Source organism: Stigmatopora nigra, chromosome 5 (assembly GCF_051989575.1).
Source record: "Stigmatopora nigra isolate UIUO_SnigA chromosome 5, RoL_Snig_1.1, whole genome shotgun sequence".
NCBI lineage: Eukaryota > Metazoa > Chordata > Actinopteri > Syngnathiformes > Syngnathidae > Stigmatopora > Stigmatopora nigra.
In genome coordinates this window covers 16,371,323-16,397,860 of record NC_135512.1, presented here as the reverse complement: position 1 = coordinate 16,397,860, position 26,538 = coordinate 16,371,323, and the positions used below count along the sequence as shown (strand labels likewise).

At 44.1% G+C, this 26,538-nt stretch overlaps 1 protein-coding gene across 1 annotated transcript; it reads right to left on the bottom strand.

Annotated features, from left to right (window-relative positions):
• Window positions 1–16,464: 16,464 nt before the first annotated feature.
• Window positions 16,465–19,678, bottom strand: mafaa (MAF bZIP transcription factor Aa). Its single transcript, XM_077717046.1, has one exon. The coding sequence runs from the start codon at window positions 18,906–18,908 to the stop codon at window positions 17,979–17,981; it is 930 nt and encodes a 309-aa protein (XP_077573172.1). The 5' UTR covers window positions 18,909–19,678; the 3' UTR covers window positions 16,465–17,978.
• Between the last annotated feature and the right edge of the window lie 6,860 nt (window positions 19,679–26,538).

Genomic DNA, 26,538 nt, shown 5'->3' with positions numbered 1-26,538 from the left:
TGACACGTTAACCACTATAACTGGCTATATCATAGAATACAAAATTAAAAGTGGGTAAAAGGAGGAAGTATAAGTGCCAAAGAACTTTACTGTATGAATTTAACCCAGGGGCAAAAGCACCACAACAAAGACAAACAAGAAAACCTGGTGATTGAAAATTTAAGAATTTATCATTACATTTGGGATAATTTGCTAGTGCACTCTTAGACTCTTAGTCTAGAACAGCAGCTAAAGTCGCATTGTTTTGGTTCACATGTCAATGTTAACTAGGGCAGCTGTCCTGCATGCTATTCACTTAACACCGGTATATTTTACTGCAGTTTAGCGCAACAAACAACCCAACTCATTGGCTACATTTGGTCATTTGTCATTTGATCAAACAAGTCTTCACGAAAATATTTTTAATAAAACAACAAAATAGCCTATTTACTGGCCTATCCAGTTAACCGGCTGAAATAAGTAAAGGCATACATCTGCAGTGTTTGTGTTGTTTCTATATCATTATTAACCATTTTGCGATAAAACAATTGAATCTCTTGCAAGAAAAAAAAAATAGTGGGAGCGTGAATGGGATAGGGTTGGGGTTAGGGTAGGTTCTGTGTGTTAAGAAAAAGAAAATAAAAAATTACCGTTCTCGAGTCTCTGCATTGCTTCATGATGTTATGGAAATAAAATAAAAACAAACATCCCATTTGGGAGAAGCTAGCTGGTGTCGATCCTGTGCCCTTCGATTGGCCTGCTACCGCCTCAAAAGTCAGCTGGGATAGGCTCCAGTACTACCAACGACGCTTGTGAGGACAAATCGGTTCAGAAAATGAATGAGTGGATAAAAGTTTTAATTCAACAAACTAAGACACTAAAGTGGAATTTCACTATATATTTTAAACCATAGTAGTATTATGTACATTGAGTTAAAATTATACTTGGATGCCGCTACTTTGATATTTGGCGAACTCAACTATGAAACCTATTTTTTTACACACAGTGCCTAATTATTTAACATTATTATTGCTGACTTGAAGGTATTTTCTCCTGCGGTAGCATATTTTTATTTGCCCACTCAGCATGCAGCATGTCAGAGTGTAAGCCTGCATGTCTGACAGTATGGTGCCATTGAAAGTAAAGCATGTACTATGGGGTCAAAGCAGTTCACCACATGTGCCAAATTGCTTTTCTGGGTGTATTGGGTATGAACTGAGGCTCATGCCTATAACGTTACACTCCTTGCTTCCCACCTTTTTATCTGCTATAAGGGTTTCTGGCTCTGGGTCACTAACTCAATCATCAAAGGAAGAATAAAAATTCTTATTACCCCATGAGCTTTAACTGCAAGAAAATCTATAAATATAAAAATAAAAATAAAATATAATATAAATATAAATATAAATATATATATATATATATATATATATATATATATATATATATATATATATATATATATATATATATATATATATATATATATATATATATATATATATATATATATATATATATATATATATATATATATATATATATATATATATATATATATATTTATATGGTATACCCACGTACACGTACACACGTACACACGTACACGTACACACGTACACGTACACACGTACACGTACACACGTACACGTACACACGTACACGTACACACGTACACGTACACACGTACACGTACACACGTACACACGTACACACGTACACGTACACACGTACACACGTACATGTACACACGTACACACGTACACGTACACACGTACACACGTACACGTACACACGTACACGTACACACGTACACGTACACACGTACACACGTACACGTACACACGTACACGTACACACGTACACGTACACACGTACACGTACACACGTACACGTACACACGTACACGTACACACGTACACGTACACACGTACACGTACACACGTACACGCACACACGTACACACGTACACGCACACACGTACACACTTACACACATACACACGTACACACGTACACGTACACGCGTACACGTACACGCGTACACACGTACACACGTACACACGTACACGTACACACGTACACGTAAACACGTACACACGTACACGTACACACGTACACGTACACACGTACACGTACACGTACACACGTACACACGTACACACGTACACGTACACACGTACACACGTACACGTACACACGTACACGTACACACGTACACGTACACACGTACACACGTACACACGTACACGTACACACGTACACGTACACACGTACACGTACACACGTACACGTACACACGTACACGTACACACGTACACGTACACACGTACACGTACACACGTACACACGTACACGTACACACGTACACGTACACACGTACACGTACACACGTACACGTACACACATACACGTACACACATACACGTACACACGTACACACGTACACGTACACACGTACACGTACACACGTACACACGTACACGTACACACGTACACGTACACACGTACACGTACACACGTACACGTACACACGTACACGTACACACGTACACGTACACACGTACACGTACACACGTACACGTACACACGTACACGTACACACGTACACGTACACACGTACACGTACACACGTACACGTACACACGTACACGTACACACGTACACACGTACACACGTACACGTACACACGTACACGTACACACGTACACACGTACACGTACACACGTACACACGTACACACGTACACGTACACACGTACACGTACACACGTACACGTACACACGTACACGTACACGTACACACGTACACGTACACACGTACACGTACACGTACACACGTACACGTACACACGTACACGTACACACGTACACGTACACACGTACACGTACACACGTACACGTACACACGTACACGTACACACGTACACGTACACACGTACACGTACACACGTACACGTACACACGTACACGTACACACGTACACGTACACGTACACACGTACACGTACACACGTACACGTACACACGTACACGTACACACGTACACGTACACACGTACACGTGCACACGTACACGTACACACGTACACGTACACACGTACACGTACACACGTACACACTTACACGTACACACGTACACGTACACACGTACACGTACACACGTACACACGTACACTGTTACGGCTGGCAGCCTGGACACCCACTATGTAGGTGTGCTTATCTGCAGCTCTGGCTCCACCCCTGTGACAGAGCCCTGCCCAGGCCAACACGGCTGTAATTAATTCCCCAATCATCCCTCCTGCCCTTATTTAAAGCCTTTTCAGTTGTCAGTTCACCCCTTTTTTTCCCTTGCCCCTGCCCTGGCCCTGGCCTTTGCCCTTGCCTTTTCCCTTGCCCTTGCCCTTGCCCTTGTCCTTGATGCCTTGCTGAGTTGCAGGCTTGTGAGTATGTTACTCCCTGTTATATTTTGTATGTGTTGTTAATGATTTTGGGTTGCATAGGGGGACTTGAGATAAGTTTAGACACCCATGGGTATACATATAGTTTGTGCATTTAGACACAGTTATTCCCCTGTCTAGATTATATTACATCAGTTTAACGGTGGCATCCTTCGGTCTGATTTCCTGTATTTTTGTGGGTGTTCATTTGGACACCTGTCTGGGAGGGGGTTTTACCGTGTTTATTTGAGGGTGCCACTTTAATATCTCGTGCTTCCCCTATGTTATCCCGTAGTCTGTGTTGTTGACTTTGTTGTAAATAAAAATAACTGAAGGCTACTGGCAATGTATGTCCGAACTCATCTTTGACCGAACCTGTCTGCTGTGATAGTTGTGACTCCCTGGTATATCATACCACAGGGGGAGTCGTAACAAGTGGGGGCTCATCCGGGATATCATTAAGATCTGTTATCACAGCAGCAGTTTGGTCATTGGTGGTACGGACTGCATGTGCAGTAGGCCGGTGAAGGCAAGGACCCCTGTCTAGATGGAGAAAGATGAGGTAGGCAGGGATGGTGTCACCTTGAATGTAAAGGCTCTAGTTATAAATCCCAGGGCTTGTTTAAAAGGAAAACCAGAGGGATATGGTGCTGTATCTATTGGGGAAAATGCCCCCATTGCTCTAAAGATATTACGTATGCAATATGAGGCTAGGGATAGGGAGTATGCTCATCAGCTGGCCCTCAAGAAAATGGAGATTGAACTAAAAAGGCTGGACATTGAACTCTCAAAGAGTTCTAATATGGTAGAAAGTAGGGGGTTTAAAGTTAGTGAAAGCCTTCCGCTTGTACCGCCGTTCCATGAGACGAGCGTCGAGGCGTGGTTTAGTGCGTTTGAACGGATAGCACTGTCCCATAAATGGCCAGAAGAAGGCTGGGCTCTAGTCTTACAAAGGAAACTTTCAGGGAAAGGCCTCGAAGCTTTGAGTACACTGTCGATAGAAGACGGGTTGGTATATGATAAGGTAAATGCAGCAGTGTTGCGCGTTTACGAACTGGTGCCTGAGGCGTACCGCCAAAAGTTCAGAAATCACAAATTAAAGCCTGGACAGGCCGTGGCTGAGTTTGGCCATGAGAAAGAAAAAGCTTTGGAGCTTGAGCGTGTAGAGAAAGCACGTGTAGCTCAAGAATGGCTTGCAAAAGAAAAAGCTTTGGAGTTAGCATGTCTAGAGAAAGCACGTCTTGAGCAAGAACGGCTTGAGAAAGAAAGAGTTTTGGAATTTAAGAGGCAAGAGAAAGAAAAAGCCTTAGAGCAAGATCGACTAGAAAGAGAAAAGGCCTTGGAAGCAGAGCGAAAAGAAAAAGAACTGATTGAAAGAGAAAATATTTTGGAGCAGGAAAATTTAGAAAGAAAAAAATTGGAGCAAGAGTGGCTTGAAAAGGAAAACGCATTCGAAGAAGAAAGAAATAAAATAGCACAATGCATGAAGAAAATGCCCGCCGCGGAGATCAGCCTGCAGAAAGCACCCCAAGTTCCGGTGCCGAGGCCACGCAAAGTACTCCTGTCGCCCCTGGGGCCGCCAGTTGCACCCGTGCCGAAGCCACTAACCAGGCTTCCGGTGCCGGCCGGCCTTCCAGGCACAGTTCTTTCTAGCACTGTTCTGCCAAGCACCGTTCTGGCCAGCGACCGCCCGCCCAGAAGTGGAAGAAATGCTCCGGCGCCCCTGGATGATGGTGCCGGCGACTGCAAGAGCGGCAAAGCTCTGGCACCCCTGGACGAGGGAGTTGGCGACCCTCCGAACAACCAGGGTAAGGTGCCTGACCGTTCTAAAATTCTAGTGTCTCCTAAAGGAAGGGGGCTTGGCCAAGACTTAAAGGACCAGCGCAGATGCCCGCCAGATCGGCCACGGCTCATCACCGGCCGGCGCGGACGCCCGCCAGACCGGCCACGCCTTGTCATCGGCTGGCGCGGACGCCCACCGGACCGACCACTTCCTCGTCTCGTTTCTGGCTGGCATGGACGCCCGCCAGATCGGCCACGGCTCATCACCGGCCGGCGCGGACAAGCGCCAAACCGGCCACGCCTTGTCATCGGCTGGCGCGGACGCCCACCGGACCGACCACTTCCTCGTCTCGTTTCTGGCTGGCATGGACGCCCGCCAGATCGGCCACGGCTCATCACCGGCCGGCGCGGACGCCCGCCAGACCGGCCACGCCTTGTCATCGGCTGGCGCGGACGCCCACCGGACCGACCACTTCCTTGTCTCGTGACTGGCCGCCAAGTTTAGGAGAGTTTTAACAGGAGTGTATTGATTGATTGAGGCAGGTTGGTGGTTCGATTTCGTCAACAGGTTGACTCTTGAGGGGGGAGGTGTTACGGCTGGCAGCCTGGACACCCACTATGTAGGTGTGCTTATCTGCAGCTCTGGCTCCACCCCTGTGACAGAGCCCTGCCCAGGCCAACACGGCTGTAATTAATTCCCCAATCATCCCTCCTGCCCTTATTTAAAGCCTTTTCAGTTGTCAGTTCACCCCTTTTTTTCCCTTGCCCCTGCCCTGGCCCTGGCCCTGGCCTTTGCCCTTGCCTTTTCCCTTGCCCTTGCCCTGGCCTTTGCCCTTGTCCTTGATGCCTTGCTGAGTTGCAAGCTTGTGAGTATGTTACTCCATGTTATATTTTGTATGTGTTGTTAATGATTTTGGGTTGCATAGGGGGACTTGAGATAAGTTTAGACACCCATGGGTATACATATAGTTTGTGCATTTAGACACAGTTATTCCCCTGTCTAGATTATATTACATCAGTTTAACGGTGGCATCCTTCGGTCTGATTTCCTGTATTTTTGTGGGTGTTCATTTGGACACCTGTCTGGGAGGGGGTTTTACCGTGTTTATTTGAGGGTGCCACTTTAATATCTCGTGCCCCCTATGTTGTCCCGTAGTCTGTGTTGTTGACTTTGTTGTAAATAAAAATAACTGAAGGCTACTGGCAATGTATGTCCGAACTCATCTTTGACCGAACCTGTCTGCTGTGATAGTTGTGACTCCCTGGTATATCATACCACAGGGGGAGTCGTAACATACACGTACACACGTACACACGTACACGTACACACGTACACGTACACACGTACACGTACACACGTACACGTACACACGTACACGTACACACGTACACGTACACACGTACACACGTACACGTACACACGTACACATACACACGTACACGTACACGTACACACGTACACGTACACACGTACACGTACACACGTACACGTACACACGTACAAGTACACACGTACACGTACACACGTACACGTACACACGTACACGTACACACGTACACGTACACACGTACACGTACACACGTACACACGTACACGTACACACGTACACGTACACACGTACACGTACACACGTACACGTACACACGTACACGTACACACGTACACGTACACACGTACACGTACACACGTACACGTACACACGTACACGTACACGTACACGTACACACGTACACGTACACACGTACACGTACACACGTACACACGTACACGTACACACGTACACACGTACACACGTACACACGTACACGTACACACGTACACGTACACACGTACACTTACACACGTACACGTACACACGTACACGTACACACGTACACACGTACACGTACAAACGTACACGTACACACGTACACACGTACACGTACACACGTACACACGTACACACGTACACACGTACACGTACACGTACACGTACACACGTACACGTACACACGTACACACGTACACGTGCACGTACACACGTACACGTACACACGTACACGTACACGTACACACGTACACATACACATACACACGTACACACGTACACGTACACGTACACGTACACACGTACACGTACACACGTACACGTACACACGTACACGTACACACGTACACGTACACACGTACACGTACACACGTACACATACACACGTACACACGTACACGTACACACGTACACGTACACACGTACACGTACACACGTACACGTACACACGTACACACGTACACACGTACACGTACACGTACACGTACGTACACGTACGTACACGTACACACGAACACGTACACACGTACACGTACACGTACACACGTACACGTACACGTACACGTACGTACACGTACGTACACGTACACACGTACACGTAAACACGTACACGTACACACGTACACGTACACACGTACACGTACACACGTACACGTACACACGTACACGTACACACGTACACGTACACACGTACACGTACACACGTACACGTACACACGTACACGTACACGTACACACGTACACGTACACACGTACACGTACACACGTACACGTACACACGTACACGTACACACGTACACGTACACACGTACACGTACACACGTACACGTACACACGTACACGTACACACGTACACGTACACACGTACACGTACACACGTACACGTACACACGTACACGTACACACGTACACGTACACACGTACACGTACACACGTACACGTACACACGTACACGTACACACCTACACGTACACACGTACACGTACACACGTACACGTACACACGTACACGTACACACGTACACGTACACACGTACACGTACACACGTACACGTACACACGTACACGTACACACGTACACGTACACACGTACACGTACACACGTACACACGTACACGTACACACGTACACGTACACACGTACACGTACACACGTACACGTACACACGTACACGTACACACGTACACACGTACACGTACACACGTACACACGTACACGTACACACGTACACGTACACACGTACACGTACACACGTACACACGTACACGTACACACGTACACGTACACACGTACACGTACACACGTACACGTACACACGTACACGTACACACGTACACGTACACACGTACACGTACACACGTACACACGTACACGTACACACGTACACGTACACGTACACACGTACACGTACACCCGTACACGTACACACGTACACGTACACACGTACACACGTACACACGTACACGTACACACGTACACGTACACACGTACACGTACACACGTACACGTACACACGTACACGTACACACGTACACGTACACACGTACACGTACACACGTACACGTACACGTACACACGTACACACGTACACACGTACACACGTACACACGTACACGTACACACGTACACGTACACACGTACACACGTACACGTACACACGTACACGTACACACGTACACACGTACACGTACACACGTACACGTACACACGTACACGTACACACGTACACGTACACACGTACACACGTACACGTACACACGTACACGTACACACGTACACGTACACACGTACACGTACACACGTACACGTACACACGTACACGTACACACGTACACGTACACACGTACACATACACACGTACACGTACACACGTACACGTACACACGTACACGTACACACGTACACACGTACACGTACACACGTACACGTACACACGTATACGTACACACGTACACACGTACACATGTACACGTACACACGTACACACGTACACGTACACGTACACACGTACACGTACACACGTATACGTACACACGTACACGTACACACGTACACGTACACACGTACACGTACACACGTACACGTACACGTACACACGTACACGTACACACGTACACGTACACACGTACACGTACACACGTACACGTACACACGTACACGTACACACGTACACGTACACACGTACACACGTACACGTACACACGTACACGTACACACGTACACGTACACACGTACACGTACACACGTACACGTACACACGTACACGTACACACGTACACGTACACACGTACACACGTACACACGTACACGTACACACGTACGCGTACACACGTACACACGTACACGTACACGTACACACGTACACGTACACGTACACACGTACACGTACACACGTACACGTACACACGTACACGTACACACGTACACGTACACACGTACACGTACACACGTACACACGTACACGTACACACGTACACGTACACACGTACACGTACACACGTACACGTACACACGTACACGTACACACGTACACGTACACACGTACACACGTACACGTACACACGTACACGTACACACGTACACGTACACACGTACACGTACACGTACACACGTACACACGTACACGTACACACGTCTACACGTACACACGTACACGTACACACGTACACACGTACACACGTACTCGTACACACGTACACGTACACACGTACACACGTACACGTACACACGTACACGTACACACGTACACGTACACACGTACACGTACACACGTACACGTACACACGTACACACGTACACACGTACACGTACACACGTACACGTACACACGTACACGTACACACGTACACGTACACACGTACACGTACACACGTACACGTACACACGTACACGTACACACGTACACGTACACACGTACACGTACACACGTACACGTACACACGTACACGTACACACGTACACGTACACACGTACACGTACACACGTACACGTACACACGTACACGTACACACGTACACGTACACACGTACACGTACACACGTACACGTACACACGTACACGTACACACGTACACGTACACACGTACACACGTACACGTACACACGTACACGTACACACGTACACGTACACACGTACACACGTACACGTACACACGTACACGTACACACGTACACACGTACACGTACACACGTACACGTACACACGTACACGTACACACGTACACGTACACACGTACACGTACACACGTACACGTACACACGTACACGTACACACGTACACGTACACACGTACACACGTACACACGTACACACGTACACGTACACACGTACACGTACACACGTACACGTACACACGTACACGTACACACGTACACGTACACGTACACACGTACACGTACACACGTACACGTACACACGTACACGTACACACGTACACGTACACACGTACACACGTACACGTACACACGTACACGTACACACGTACACGTACACACGTATACGTACACACGTACACACGTACACACGTACACACGTACACATGTACACGTACACACGTACACACGTACACGTACACGTACACACGTACACGTACACACGTATACGTACACACGTACACGTACACACGTACACGTACACACGTACACGTACACACGTACACGTACACGTACACACGTACACGTACACACGTACACGTACACACGTACACGTACACACGTACACGTACACACGTACACGTACACACGTACACGTACACACGTACACGTACACACGTACACACGTACACGTACACACGTACACGTACACACGTACACGTACACACGTACACGTACACACGTACACGTACACACGTACACGTACACACGTACACGTACACACGTACACACGTACACGTACACACGTACGCGTACACACGTACACACGTACACGTACACGTACACACGTACACGTACACGTACACACGTACACGTACACACGTACACGTACACACGTACACGTACACACGTACACGTACACACGTACACGTACACACGTACACACGTACACGTACACACGTACACGTACACACGTACACGTACACACGTACACGTACACACGTACACGTACACACGTACACACGTACACGTACACACGTACACGTACACACGTACACGTACACGTACACACGTACACACGTACACGTACACACGTCTACACGTACACACGTACACACGTACACGTACACACGTACACACGTACACACGTACTCGTACACACGTACACGTACACACGTACACACGTACACGTACACACGTACACGTACACACGTACACGTACACACGTACACGTACACACGTACACACGTACACACGTACACGTACACACGTACACGTACACACGTACACGTACACACGTACACGTACACACGTACACGTACACGTACACACGTACACGTACACACGTACACGTACACACGTACACGTACACACGTACACGTACACACGTACACGTACACACGTACACGTACACACGTACACGTACACACGTACACGTACACACGTACACGTACACACGTACACGTACACACGTACACGTACACACGTACACGTACACACGTACACGTACACACGTACACGTACACACGTACACGTACACACGTACACGTACACACGTACACGTACACACGTACACGTACACGTACACACGTACACGTACACACGTACACGTACACACGTACACGTACACACGTACACGTACACACGTACACACGTACACGTACACACGTACATGTACACACGTACACGTACACACACACGTACACACGTACACGTACACACGCACACGTACACGTACACACGTACACGTACACACGTACACGTACACACGTACACGTACACACGTACACGTACACACGTACACGTACACACGTACACGTACACACGTACACGCACACACGTACACGTGCACACGTACACGTGCACACGTACACGGACACACGTACACGGACACACGTACACGTACACACATACACGTACACACGTACACACGTACACGTACACTCGTACTCGTACACGTACACACGTACACGTCCACTCGTACACGTACACACCTACACGTACACACATACACGTACACACGTACACACGTACACGTACACACGTACACGTACACGCGTACACGTACACACGTACACGTACACACGTACACGTACACACGTACACACGTACACGTACACACGTACACGTACACACGTACACGTACACACGTACACGTACACACGTACACGTACACACGTACACGTACACACGTACACGTACACACGTACACGTACACACGTACACGTACACACGTACACGTACACACGTACACGTACACACGTACACACGTACACACGTACACACGTACACACGTACACACGTACACGTACACACGTACACACGTACACGTACACACGTACACGTACACACGTACACGTACACATGTACACGTACACACGTACACGTACACACGTACACGTACACACGTACACGTACACACGTACACACGTACACGTACACACGTACACGTACACACGTACACGTACACACGTACACGTACACACGTACACACGTACACGTACACACATACACGTACACACGTACACACGTACACACGTACACGTACACACGTACACAAGAACACGTACACAAGAACACGTACACACGTACACGTACACACGTACACGTACACACGTACACGTACACACGTACACACGTACACACGTACACACGTACACGTACACACGTACACTTTGTTGAGTTAATAAACCAAGCCAACATGAGAACAGAACAACTCTATTATTCCAGTGTCACCGCGAATGGATTCAACATCCCCCCGTCGCGCCACGCTAACACGATGCGACCGTAACAGCAGGGTTGTTCTGCTTTATGGGCACTGTGTAGCTCATTCATACTGAACATACAGAATTAAATGCTTTCATTTTCCCGCGGGGGCCACAAAAGCAGAACTGTGGGTTAAATGATCACGTGTGCACTACTGCATTTTGCTCACTTTCCTATGCACAATCACACTCGTTCATTTACCATTCACCCCCTGCCATCAAAACAGTGCCTTCAATGGCAGCTGCCAGGGTTTTTATTTCATATTAGTGTACTTTTGTTTGCAACGAAATATAAGCTTAACTTACATTGTTATATTATCATACCTGCTTGGAATGAAGTATAAGCTTTGCTCCGGGAAGTCTTGTTTAGTCTAAACAAAGAGGAGAACACCTCAAACTACTGGGAATCTGCTCTGAGAATGCACCTGCGGTATCTGCCCTCCACTACGGATGCTTTACAGGGCTTCCTGATGCACCGGTCCTCATCTATTTTCACCATTGTGGACGTCTTTTGGTACACATGCATTAGACTCAACGCACATGCACATATGTGAAATGAATTGAATTGAATTATTTTATTGTCATTGTACAAGTATAATGACATTTAAAGGTTTTACCATATAGTGCACAAATACACTAATACTTTGACATACCAGTGCCCCGACATATGACCAATTTGAGATACGAGTAAAATTTAATTTTATCTATGCGTGAGAACATTTTATGAGAACATCATCCTGCCTTAACTCCCCTGTATAAATGTGTCTACGAGCGCTGGACGGAGCGTTGCATTCTTTGAGTGTTTTTTCCTCGTTAGTCAGTGCAGAATGGTGGAGTTTGCTCACCAATACGAGAGGAGTATACTACTTCCCGTTGGCAAGTGGTCGTGCGTTATCCTTTTGTGAGGACATTTATGTGCATCTTTTTCAGTATTTTGAACAGAAGACAAAAGCAAACTATCCTCGATGGGTTCCTTTTAAAAACTGCAGCTGAAAGTCAGGGTGAAGACGGGGCAAATAGATTGAACCCGGGAGAAGAAAGGTATAAAAATTTAAATCAAAGTTTGAAGTGTAAGGTTAGATTAAACTTATTTTATAGTGTCTCTGTCTAGTAATCCAAGTTCATTCAAAAAATAAAATCCTGGCGACTGTAGGATAACGAACGACACCAAACTGGAGTGCAGAGAGCCGCTGCGTCCGTACGTGCCGCCATCTTGAATGTGGCAAATTACCGTATTTTCACAACTATAAGGCGCACCGCATTATAAGGCGCACCCTCAATGAATGACATTTTTTCCATATATAAGGCGCACTGTATTATAAGGCGCACTGTATTATAGGGCGCATTGTATTATAAGGTGCACTGTCTATTTTGGGGAAAATTTAAGACTTTTAAGTGCGCCTTATAGTCGTGCAAATACGATAATTACTATTGACTTCCACGTATGAAGCACTCACTACGCAGTCACCTCTAGAGCCAGCCATTGTTGATGTTTTAGATTTTTTTGTATAAAATCTTGCAGTGGGGGAGGAGTTATGTGATGGAAGATTTTGTAAACTAAGATGGCATCTGCATATTTAACAGTATTGTTTCAGTTCAGGTGTTTGTGTTTTTTTAATATCCGACAGTGGTGGTTTTTCGTTTTTGGTTTTCTGTTTTTTCCATATATAAGGCGCACTGGATTATAAGGCGCACTGTCTATTTTGGAGAAAATTTAAGACTTTTAAGTGCGCCTTATAGTCGGAAAAATACGGTAGAACAAATATAACTAATTTTCCATTCCAATATTCTGTTTTTTGGTGTGTTTTTCTCAGAGCGTTGGAACGAATACATTTGTTTTTAGTTCATTCTATGAGAAATGTTGATTAGAGATACAAGTATATCGACCTACGAGCTCAGTCCCAGAACACATTAAGCTTGTATCACAAAGTACCACTGTAACAACAACAAAAAGACAAATAAATAATCGATAAATAAGAAAGAAAGAAATAAGGAGACCCAGTGAGGTCAGACTGACGGGAAGACACGGGGAAACGAGTAAAATGGAACTTGGCATGGTAACTCGGTATGAAGGAAACAAGGCAAACGATCCGACAATAACTCAGAAACATACAGGGATTGAACAGACACACAATGGCTGATTACCAAATCATGAGCGGCTGGTTACAAGAGGAAGGGAACCCCAGAGGGACACAAGAAGACACACGCACAGACACACACACGCACACACACACACACACACATACACGCACATACACACGCACACACCACCCAAAACTAACAAAACATGACATGCTCCTCTTTCAGTGCTGTTGACGCTCAATCCATTTTGACGCATTTTTTCGTTGGACATCCAGCGGCGTCAATGGCGGCAAGTAAGTTAACCTTTTGGGCCAAAAATTAACGCAACTGGCCCACATGAGATCTTGTTGTCATTAATGTGGCCCGCAAGCCAAACTGAGTTTGATACCCCTGAACTACAGCCTATCACAGTTGACTCCAGATGTGTGGACTGGTCACTCAAAGAAACAAACAACCTTTTTAACATCACCAAATGGAAAATGAACTCATGCAGCTCACACATCTACCAAATGTACCAGTATCCCATCATTGATTGGAACAAATAAATATGAGGTAATTGGAATGAAGCCTTTAACGCTGATTTATGTTAAATATGTAGTAAAATACTGCTTTTCTGTGTTACATTACAGACTCATTTTAATTTGGTATAAAAAAAGACAACTTTGAATGATGGCGCGAGCGTGTGCGTGCGTGTGCACGCGTGTATGCGTGTGCACGTGTTGCGTCTGCGTGTGTGCGTGCATGTGTGTGAGTGTGCGTGTGTGCATATGTGTACGTGTGTGCGTGCATGAGTGTGTGTGCGCGTGTGTGTGTGCGCGCGTGTGTGCGTGCGCGTGTGTCTGCGTGTGTGTACGTATGTGTGTGCTTGCGTGGGCGTGTAGGAATGCAGGGCCAAAAAGACGGTGACTGTGGTGAATTCTCCAGACAAAATCAGGCACAATGCCCGTTTCTATAGATGAATTTAGTCAATTACACTGATTTACAACTATGCATGTCTTACAAATACAGACACACACGCTCCACAATAATAGGCATCCCTTTTAGGATTGCTTGTGATTGGCTCATGGCTGTCACACTGCTAACAATTTTAGCTGTGTCCTCAGAAAGTAGGAACGGAACAATTAAGGATTTTGAAAGGGACTTGATATGACGTTGACAAATTAGGGGATAATGATTAATGACAATGATAATGATAAGGATGATAATGATGATAATAATGATGATGATAATAATGATGATAATAATAATGGTAATAATAGGAGAAGGAGAAGGAGGAGAAGGGGAGATGGGGGAGAAGGGGGAGAAGGAGGAGAAGGAGGAGAAGGAGGAGAAGGAGAAGAAGAAAAAGAAAAAGAAGTAGAAGTAGAAGTAGAAGTAAAATAAAAAATAAAAATGTAATACAATTATTAATTTGGACAAAAACTGTCCAATCTAATCAAATAGAATTTAAATTTGAACTATAGTTATTATATCGTTTGCAGAAATAATGACGCAACAGTTTGACAGGATTGGAACAAGTCTGTTTATTAAACATTATGAAAACAAAATTCTCAACAACGGTACCTGCTTTTGGTTTGATAGTAGTACATGTTTATTGAATGAATGAATATAGAATATTTACAGATGTACATTTTTAGCACTATGGAGAATTTTGCGTTTGTTGATTTTACCATCAATCTTCAAAATAATGATGATGATCAAACTGTTATATTGACTCAGATTAAGACTGTGACTACTGACCTTATTGCAATATTGTATTGTTGGTGCTTTTTAAGTATTAAAAATTAAGTAACGAAAAATACAAATGAAAATAGAAATATAATATTGTAATAATAATTTGTTCGCGTCTAACTTCAATTTAAAAAATAAATAAAAACAGTGATTTTCTGACATAAACCCCTGCATCTTTGCAGTAAATCGGCTGAGCCACCAAACACTACTGCAATAATATTGCACGTATGAAGGCAGCTGAAAAACTTTTTGCGAAGTAAAAAAAATATATTTATCTACTCCGAGATGAAATCTTAAACTGGCAGAAAATGCCCTAACGATGAGCTGACAGCTAAACGTGAGAATACAACCATGAAGATTGCAAGATAAATCAGTAGAATGCACATTTTTCGTTTTCCAAAATATAATCTAAATTTCAATCACATTGATGCACATAATTTTAGTAGCAAAAGCAGCCATTGGAATTACACACGTTATCTCGTGAATTTAAAACATGGCCTTGTTACCGAAAAAAAGCATGAAGTTGCAAGTTTAAAAAAATGCTGCAGTATTAGAGGGCTATGATATGTCACCTGTGTGGAGCACAATCCAAATTAGAGACGATTTACATGCTGCAACATACAGATAAATATTACTAATACATGTTTGAACAATTCCAGTAACAAACGAATTTTGTTTTTAAAAATGAAGAATGTGGAAAACGCATTACTCCTGGGCTACATTGTATGTACAGTTGGAAATAAATACAGTCTAAAACCCGGCTCAGCAAATCATTCAATAGGGAGCCTTTTTTTCTCACATTTCATGTGTTTTTGTAGTTGAACTCCTCGGGTATTACGTGGATGAGAATGTGTTGGCATCTTATATACCCAGGCCTTACATAAAAGCAGGACAGAAACATGCTGACCATACACGTAAAAGAATAGTCAGGAGAACAGGAGGGCTTACCATACATGTCCGGCATGCTGGGTGTCAATATGGAGAACTATACTTCAAACATTGAAAATTGTTCCTTTGTTTCGGCTACATTTTCTTCCTCTTCATTCTTGAGTGATTGACTCACGACCAGAATTTTACTCTTAAAGCAATGCAAAATATCACTTTGACGAGATCCCATATGAGCGCAGAATTATGTTTCAAGACACTACCGTCACTCAAAGGTTACTTAAGAATGCATGTCTATTAGTCGCAGGGATTTATTTTTCTTGTCAATAAAATTAAACCGACGCAATGCAATAGATTTGACAAGTCTAGTTTCGATCGACAGCGGGTGTCTATATTTATCATAGAAATTAAACGAATCCCTCACATGAAGAAGTCGGCCTGTTTCGCGGATGGATCTCTCGAGTTCGGAGGTCCGCCGGCACTGTAGCTCCGGCTGGCCAGCTTTTCGTACTTCTCTTTGTAAAGATCCCTTTCCTTGGCGAGTCGAGCCACATCCTGCTTGAGCTGCTCTACCTGATTCTGGAGGGTGCATTTCTCGGTTTCCAACATGTGTCTTTGCTGTACTCGCTTGAAGCGGCACGACTGCGCGTACCCTCGGTTCTTCAGTGTGCGCCTTTTCTGCTTGAGCCGGATCACTTCCTCCTTGCTGAAACCACGCAGTTGCCGGTTGAGCTCTCGCACGGTCATACTGACGAGTTGCTCGTCCGAAAAGCGCTCTTCCAGTCGGACGTGGTGGCCGTGGATGTGGTGGTGGTGGTGGTGGTGGGGTTGGTGATGGTGGTGGTGGTGGTGGTGAGCCGCCGAGGTCGTCGACAGGTCTTCCCCCGAATACTGCGGACCGCGGAAGCCCTCGTAGGCTTGGTGATGGTGTTGGTGATTGTGATGCGCGTTCCCAATGAGGGCCTCCACCGCGTCCTCCGGTGTCAAATTGAGCGCCTCGGGGTTGATGTGATGCTGGTAACTTGGGATCCAGTAGAGATCCTCCAGCGGAGGCTTCCCACCGTTGTTGTGATTGTTGCTCCCGCTGCTGCTGGTGACCCCGCTCGAGAGACTCTGGTTGGGCTGCCCGCCTGGGCTCGGAGCACAAAAGCTCGGCGAAGAAGGCACGGAGGAGCAGGGCGTGCTGATGGGGGTCGAGGAAAGCGAGCCAGACGGGAGGCGGTGGCAGTAGCGTTCTGCCTCGGGGGGCTCCTTTTTCACCTCAAACTTCAGCAAATCAAAGTCATTCACGTACCCAATAGCCAGCGGGCTGTTCGGTAGCTCTGCGCTCATGGCGAGGTCTGTGGCCATGTCAGTCCATGCGACGGCTCCCGTCTTCGTAGCCAAAACGACGGCGGGCAAATCAATTTACTGGATATATAAAGCGAAGACCGGCTGGTGGATGATGGGTGGAGAAACTTGTTAAGGCTTCTCGCTCCTCACCCAACTTCTATATATAGTGGCGTGAATATACGTGCCTGTGCATGTAAATTAACTTGACCACCTGCCAGTTTGCATCTGCTCTCTCTTCTTGTTGACAACTTATCCGCGGTCAAATGCGCACGAGTGCCAGGGGCAGCCCAACCCGCCCTCCGATGGATGAAACTCGAAGCCGGTGAATTTGGAAACCCCAAGCTGTCTTGTCCTTGCTTCACCCCCCAACACCACTTGCTCGTTTGTGAATTACAGTCTTCGTGATCCTTCGCTTCATCTACTTGTCAGAAATCCGTCGTCGACAAATGCTGTTTGCATTATGAGGATGCCGAAATCAAGAAGGTGTAGTTCCTTACGATTAAATCATTGCCCGTGCCAAAAGGACCCCATGAATTAAATAAACAGATATGGTCGAAGTTTGCCTTGAATATGGTGTTCAGAGTTCCTGCTTGACGGGATAGGAGAATCGGTCCATTGCTTCTCACTTCAATAATTCATGCATGCAACGTTCTATCAACAAATTATTTCCTACTGAGACACTCAGCTTTGCATTCAGTAATGCGAAGCCTGATAAATTCCACTTTGTTTGTTTTCCTGCTAGCGGCTCCGTAAATTATTTTTAATGTTTTTCACGGTGCCAAGATACACTGACACTCTGAGGAGCTGTAAAGCAATGTGCACTTATAAAGGCAGGGTGGTCCTCTCACACGAGAGGTGTGACGGGCCAATGGGAGGGGACTAGATGCGATGATTTGCATCGGCCAATCGCGAAGCAGATTTCCTCTGACGGGCTTTGACCGAGCAGTACCGAAAAGAACCGAGTGAATGGATGGGCGAGTTGGAAAGAGAGAGTGGTTAGACCTACTAGAGCAGGGGTGTCCAAACTTTTTGCAAAGAGGGCCAGATTTGGTAAGGTGAAAATGTGTGCGGGCCGACTTTTAGCCTGACATTCTTTGAACCATTAACATTAAATGCAAATTAACTTTTTGGGATTTTTTTTAATTACAAATGGCATACTTTTACATTTTTTTTACATTTAGGTTTTTACCGAAATCACAAACCACAAAAAAATAAGAAAACTATCAAGGATATCTAAGTTCATGTGAAACATCACATATTATTCACTATTATATGCTCACTGTAGGAACAGTGCTGAAAACAAAACAATGATCACTGCATATTCAAACTGTGATTTTGACCATCACAAAAAAAATAATGAACTGAGATTTAAGAATTTATTCAACTCAGAGGACTTAACAAATATCTTGCCTGTACTAATGTGAAGGGTGATACTGGGATCTTTACTGCAGTATGTAGTCCAGGTCTTCTTTGCACGCTAACGAGAAAAAGTCAAACTCAGTTCCTTTTGCCTCTAACTGTCTCTTAATATCTAATGAAACGTCTTCAATTCTCCGTGCCACAGTATTACGAGCCAGGCAAATATTGGCAAACTCTTGCTTCTTCGCGGGACAAATTTTCTCAACCATTTTCATTACACAGTCTTTAATAAATTCACCGTCACTGAAAGGTTTGCAGTGCTTTGCAATTAGCGTTGCCACTTCGTAGCTTGCCTTTGTGGCATTTTCATTTGACTCACGGGCTCTTGTGAAAAAGCTTTGCTGTGCCGTTAAAACAGCTTCCAGTTGCTTCACTTTTTCACCGCGTTCGTTCCCAGTTAGCTTGTCGTAGCTAGCATGTTTCGTCTGGTAGTGCCTCTTAATGTTGAATTCCTTGAAAACAGCCACAGTCTCTTGGCAAATTAGGCAGACCCAGTTGTTTCGTATTTCAGTGAAAAAATACTCAAATTTCCACTTCTCCTGGATGCGGCGGCCCTCCCGGTCAACTTTCCTTTTTTTGTTTACATGTTAGAAATGGGCTGGGCTGAAACAATGACGCAAGGGTCACGGCGGCCAGAGTGCGGCCACAGGGCTACTGCCATCTTCTGGTGAAGTGAAAAATAGCTTTTTGTACACATTTATTTTATACTGTGGTCAACAGTGCTGGCGGGCCGTGTATTATTGATTTCATGATAGAGGCCGTGGGCCGGTCAAAATTTGTCCTCGGGCCTTATTTGGCCCGCGGGCCGGACTTTGGACATGCCTGTACTAGAGGAACAGGTGCAGCAGATCCCCCCCTCTAGTGACAGAGCAGGTGCTCGACAGGCAAAAAGACAGAGTTGGAATTGGAAAAAAATATATACCACGGCTGCAAACAATCAATGTATTCATTTATGTTATGAACCCCTTATCCTCACAAGGGGCGCAGGGGGTGCTGGACCCTATTCCGGGTGAGTAAGGAACAGATAAAATAAAATAAAACTTCACAAAACAAATTGCGACTAAATATGAATTGGCGGATTTGGCCTATAATACTCTAGTCACTAGTGCACACTACAGTCCGCCCTGCAGATTTTATTTATATGTATGTGTACGTGTGTGTACGTGAGTGTACGTGTGTGTACGAGTGTGTATGTATGTATGTATGTATGTATGTATGTGTGTATGTATGTATGTATGTATGTATGTATGTATGTATGTATGTATGTATGTATGTATGTATGTATGTATGTATGTATGTATGTATGTATGTATGTATATATATATATATATATATATAGAGAGAGAGAGAGAATATATATATATATATATATATATATATATATATATATATATATATATATATATATATATATATATATATATATATATATATATATATATATATATATATATATATATATATATATATATATATATATATATATATATATATATATATATATATATATATATATATATATATATATATATATATATATATATATATATATATATATATATATATATATATATATATATATATATATATATATATATATATATATATATATATATATATATATATATATATATATATATATATATATATATATAGTAGAAAATCACAAGGGTGATAATGTTTTAATTTTTTTGTTGAATCTGCGAAAGGTGTTTTTAATTATTGTAATGGACATTTTGAAGGGTGGGTCAGGCTGGTAATGGCTTGGTGTCAACCTCAACCTCAATTTATATAAAAGGTATGTTGGTGTACCTAATAAATTGAAAATGGTGGAAACGCTGCAATAAAAGATATAATTAAAATGGTACGTGTTAATCAAAACTGGTGGAGATTATGATATGAACACAAACAGGAACTATTTATTAACTTTATCATGGGGACTTCCATTTTATCGACTGAGGCTCTTTGGGTTTTCCCCGAGGATTGCTGTGAAGCCATCCAATCTATCAATCAGTGATCGATTTAAGGCCGCACTCCCCTCTGCTAAAAATCAATTTGCATTTCCGCGTGTCAGTGAGGAGGCAGAACTGTGGCCGTGTGCGGGTTGAATATGATTGGATGGTCCCGGCGGTGGTCTCCAGGATTTTCATTCGCAATTATTTCCAAATTGCATTCCGACTCATCTGCAAGGATCGACGTCGTTAAACCCCACCGCGTGCGTCTCCAACCTGGCGAGGAGCGTGGGTTAGGGGTCGATACCGGAGATAAGCACCAGGGGAGGAAGTCTTCAACGGGTACACAGCTGCACCTGAACTCTTTTGTTTTTTCTGCAGCGTCCGCAACCCCTATAGTGTCCCGTGAACTTGCATCAATCCTCAAATGAAATGTGTGCGCATCTGAATAAAGGACCTATCAGTGGTCAAAATATGGCAGTAAATATAAATTGTCTGATATGAACAGGAAACCTTGCCCTGCTGTCAAGCTTAACTTTCAATCCAAGCTGCTTGTGAAATATGCACCCCCTCCCTTCACTGTTAGAGAATCTGCCGGTGAGGATAAAATGAAACGAAATCATATCAAGGAATTTAGACTTTAGGTGCACTGAGTCATTAGTAGATTTTTTTATCCAATAAGCAGGAGCTCGGCCTGTAAATGCCAAGCTAAGCAGTCGGCATTGAAACCTCACATTTAAGAAGCGCTGCTGTAGTCTATTCATTGTTGTCAAGAGAAGGAGAGTGTGTGCCGCTGATGGCTTGAGATTTTTTTTTAAATTGATAAGTCAGGGTTTTCATTGTGGTTATTCACATTGGGACTTTGATGTACGTGCACGTCCAAAAAAAAAAAGCACATCAGCAAGGGAAAGTGGGCTTTAGAAGGCCACAAATAGAGCTTTAGGTGGAGTTTGCCACACCAAAGCGACCATTTCCAGGAGGTGGTTCTAGGTCACACTACAGTCAGTAATGCTGCAACAGAAGAATCCACGTTGATTTAACACCGGGATATGATGGCTTGGCCCGCGGATACAAATTGTTGGCCCGGCCTGGCCTGGCCCGCGGATATTAATTTTTGGCCCGGCCTGGCCCGCGGTATTATTTTTCGGCCCGGCCTGATTATTTAACTGAATTTGCAAACCCAAAATTTAATATTTGTGAGAACTCCAGACTCCCGACCCAAATCGGAAGGACAAGTGGTGATTTATGATAACAGATTAAAGCGTTTCTTTTGTAAAGAAATCTAAATTAAACAAGACCGTTACAATATGACAGTTTGTCTTGTGTTTACGTAAAAGTGCATCTTTTTAATAGTAGACAGATGCCACAAAAGAGGAGATTCTGGACACCTTTCACATTTCCAGTGTCTCTCAAAAAAAGGATTTACAGGATGGCCAAAGAGGAGGAGAGGATGATGGGAAAATATTCGGGCAATTTTTGGGGGGGTGTTTGCCAAATTCCCCTTTGGAAACGGTGGACTAACTCGGGATTAGCTGCGTCTCTGGAGGTGTTGTAAACATCTTTTAGGTGACAATATAGATGTTTGGTGATTTCAACTGTTTAAATGCCTGCTCGGCGTCGAGGTGCCAGTCTTTTTGCTCTAGTACAGGGGTGTCAAACATGCGGCGGGCGGGTCGGATCCGGCCCGTCTGGAAAACTGCATTGTATAAAAAATATTAATTTTCTTTAAAATTTGTAGTTTTGTATTATCCGCTAGAGGCGCAGTGTTTTAGTACGTGCAGACAACATGAATTGACATTCATTTATGTTATAATGTTATTCTCTTGTTCATAATATATTGTTCATAATGTAAAAGGAAAATTCTGTTAATAAACATTTTGATAATTTACTCATTCTTTGCACTAATTATTAGTATGAGTGACTAATACAAAGGAAAAAAGTGGGCTTATTGTTAGTTCTATGTAATTTTGCAATGAGTTTACTGGTCCGGCCCGCTTGATCTCAAATTAAGCTGAATTCAGCCCGCAGACCAAAGGTAGTTTGACACCCCTGCTCTAGTATGAAAGCAAAGCCACACATTCACTACATTCAGCAAAGCCAACCCAAATTTCTGTCGTGTTTCTCTTTTCAGTTCTCCTGTCTTTAGTTTATCTTTAGCTTCTTTCAGCATTCACGTGACGTGCGCACAGCATGCTCTATAGCTCCTCCAATTGCAATTACAGACGCTACCCTACTTACAAACGAGTTACGTTCCGAGTGCTTGTTCATAAGTGGAAATTGTTCATAAATTGAAATTGTTCAAATTGAAGTTGATTCTGTGCTATATTTTGTATTATAATTTATGTTTAAGGCCTATATAAGTATATCTAAGGTTTATATAAGTGCATTTGTATGTTTAAGGCTTGTATAAGTAACCAGCATTGGTTTATATTGAAAACTGAGAGAGAGATATAGTTTACTGTTGGAAAATGATCAACCAGGTAATCTCTCGCTCTTAAAATTATAATCATGAGAGAGAGAGAATGAGTTTGTAATTGCATTGCCAATATATCCGCATTAATATCTACATATCTAATATCAAAATTATCAATAAGTTGTATACTATTGGCGTGTGTGTACATGTTATTCGTAGCCTGATTCGCTCACTCTCAAAATTATATTCAAGAGAGAGACTTTGTAAATGTCAGAGCATTTAATATATCTAAATATATAATATCAAAATGATCAATAAGTTGCGTATTATTGGCGTGTGTGTACAAGTTATTCAAACTACGGTCCACGGGCCATATACGGCCATATAAATTAGGCTTTTCAATCCGGCCCGCCGACTTTGTCCAAATTATAATTTCTGTCAACGAAGCTTTGCATCTTGGCCTGCTACACATATTTCTATCAGCAGCGCGGGATGCTAGGCAGGTTGCTATTGTACACAAACTGGCGACTAAGAGATGGGCTATGGCTCTTAACAGGAAAAGAAAATAATAAATTTAGAAAATAGAGGGTTCTACGTTTCATGGATTGAATCATTTGCATTCATTGCCAATGTGGAATGATTGCCTGAATGTTTCCTTGGAAGCTAAGTGTCAAATAACAAAAAATAGTCAGGTGCCGACATTTCCAGGTAAGGCATGCTACATTTGCCATATATCCTGCGTTTTACCAAGAAAGAAGAAGCGAACATTCGGAAAACAGCAACAATATTCTTTTCCAAGAACACCAAGTGAGTGGTAACCACTAGAAACACAAAAATGAACCAGGATTATGAGGGATTTACACCCTGGATAAGGCCAAGCTGGCATGACGAGAGGATGTTGACATACTCGAGGGCCACTCAGAATCCCCCCCACACATCTCCCCCAAATGATGAGAAAATTGAGGAAGAAGAGGCTTCGGACAACGAGGATGTTTGTATTGGATTGGATAACTTCATTCATCCCTTATTCGGGAAATTTCGTCGTCACAGTAGCAAGAAGGTGAGAATGCAGATATAGGAAAGGCATTTTAGACATACATAGAAAGTTAATAAGTAAGTTAATAAACACATTAATAAATACATGAATAATAATGGTGCTGAAGTACCTACCTACCCACCTACCCACCTACCCCCCCCCCCCACACACACACAGAAACACACACATACACACATACACCTTGCAATTGTTTCCTTGTATTGTGGAATATGGCCAACTCACTTTGGAACTGTTTGTTCGAAACGCGCAATATAAGATAGGCTGCGGCAGTTTGTGTGTGCTATAAAAATATCGTGTTTGCATACAACTTAAACCTGCTAATGTCTAACCATATTAGCCCAAATATTGTTTACATAAGCTCTGTCCTACATCATTGTCTTAGAAATATTACCCTTTAGTTCCTATTAAAAGACTGAACTCTGTTCATTCAGAGAGAATTGCGAGGAAGGCAGGCTGTGAAGGGTTCACAGCTGTCGGAGCATTCTCCAACCATCCTGCAGTCCGGTAATAAACCTATTTCCTATTTAAATTGATCTCACTCGTTCTTAACCTGCTCCTGAAGTTGTATTTTCAGACCTTTCAGACTCCCAGCCTCACCATTAGCCATTCCCAAATTCATGCTCAAATAATAAGGAAAAGACAGTCTTCTGTAATTTTCCCTTGCAAGCAGAACGACCGCTGAGAAAGCTTACCAACTCCGTTTTGACCTTACGCGTCTCTTCTGTTGTTTTTATTACATTTGAGGGCCCTGGTTACATGGACGTCTCAACTCTATACCGTTGAGTCTAATGCACGTGTAACAGAACA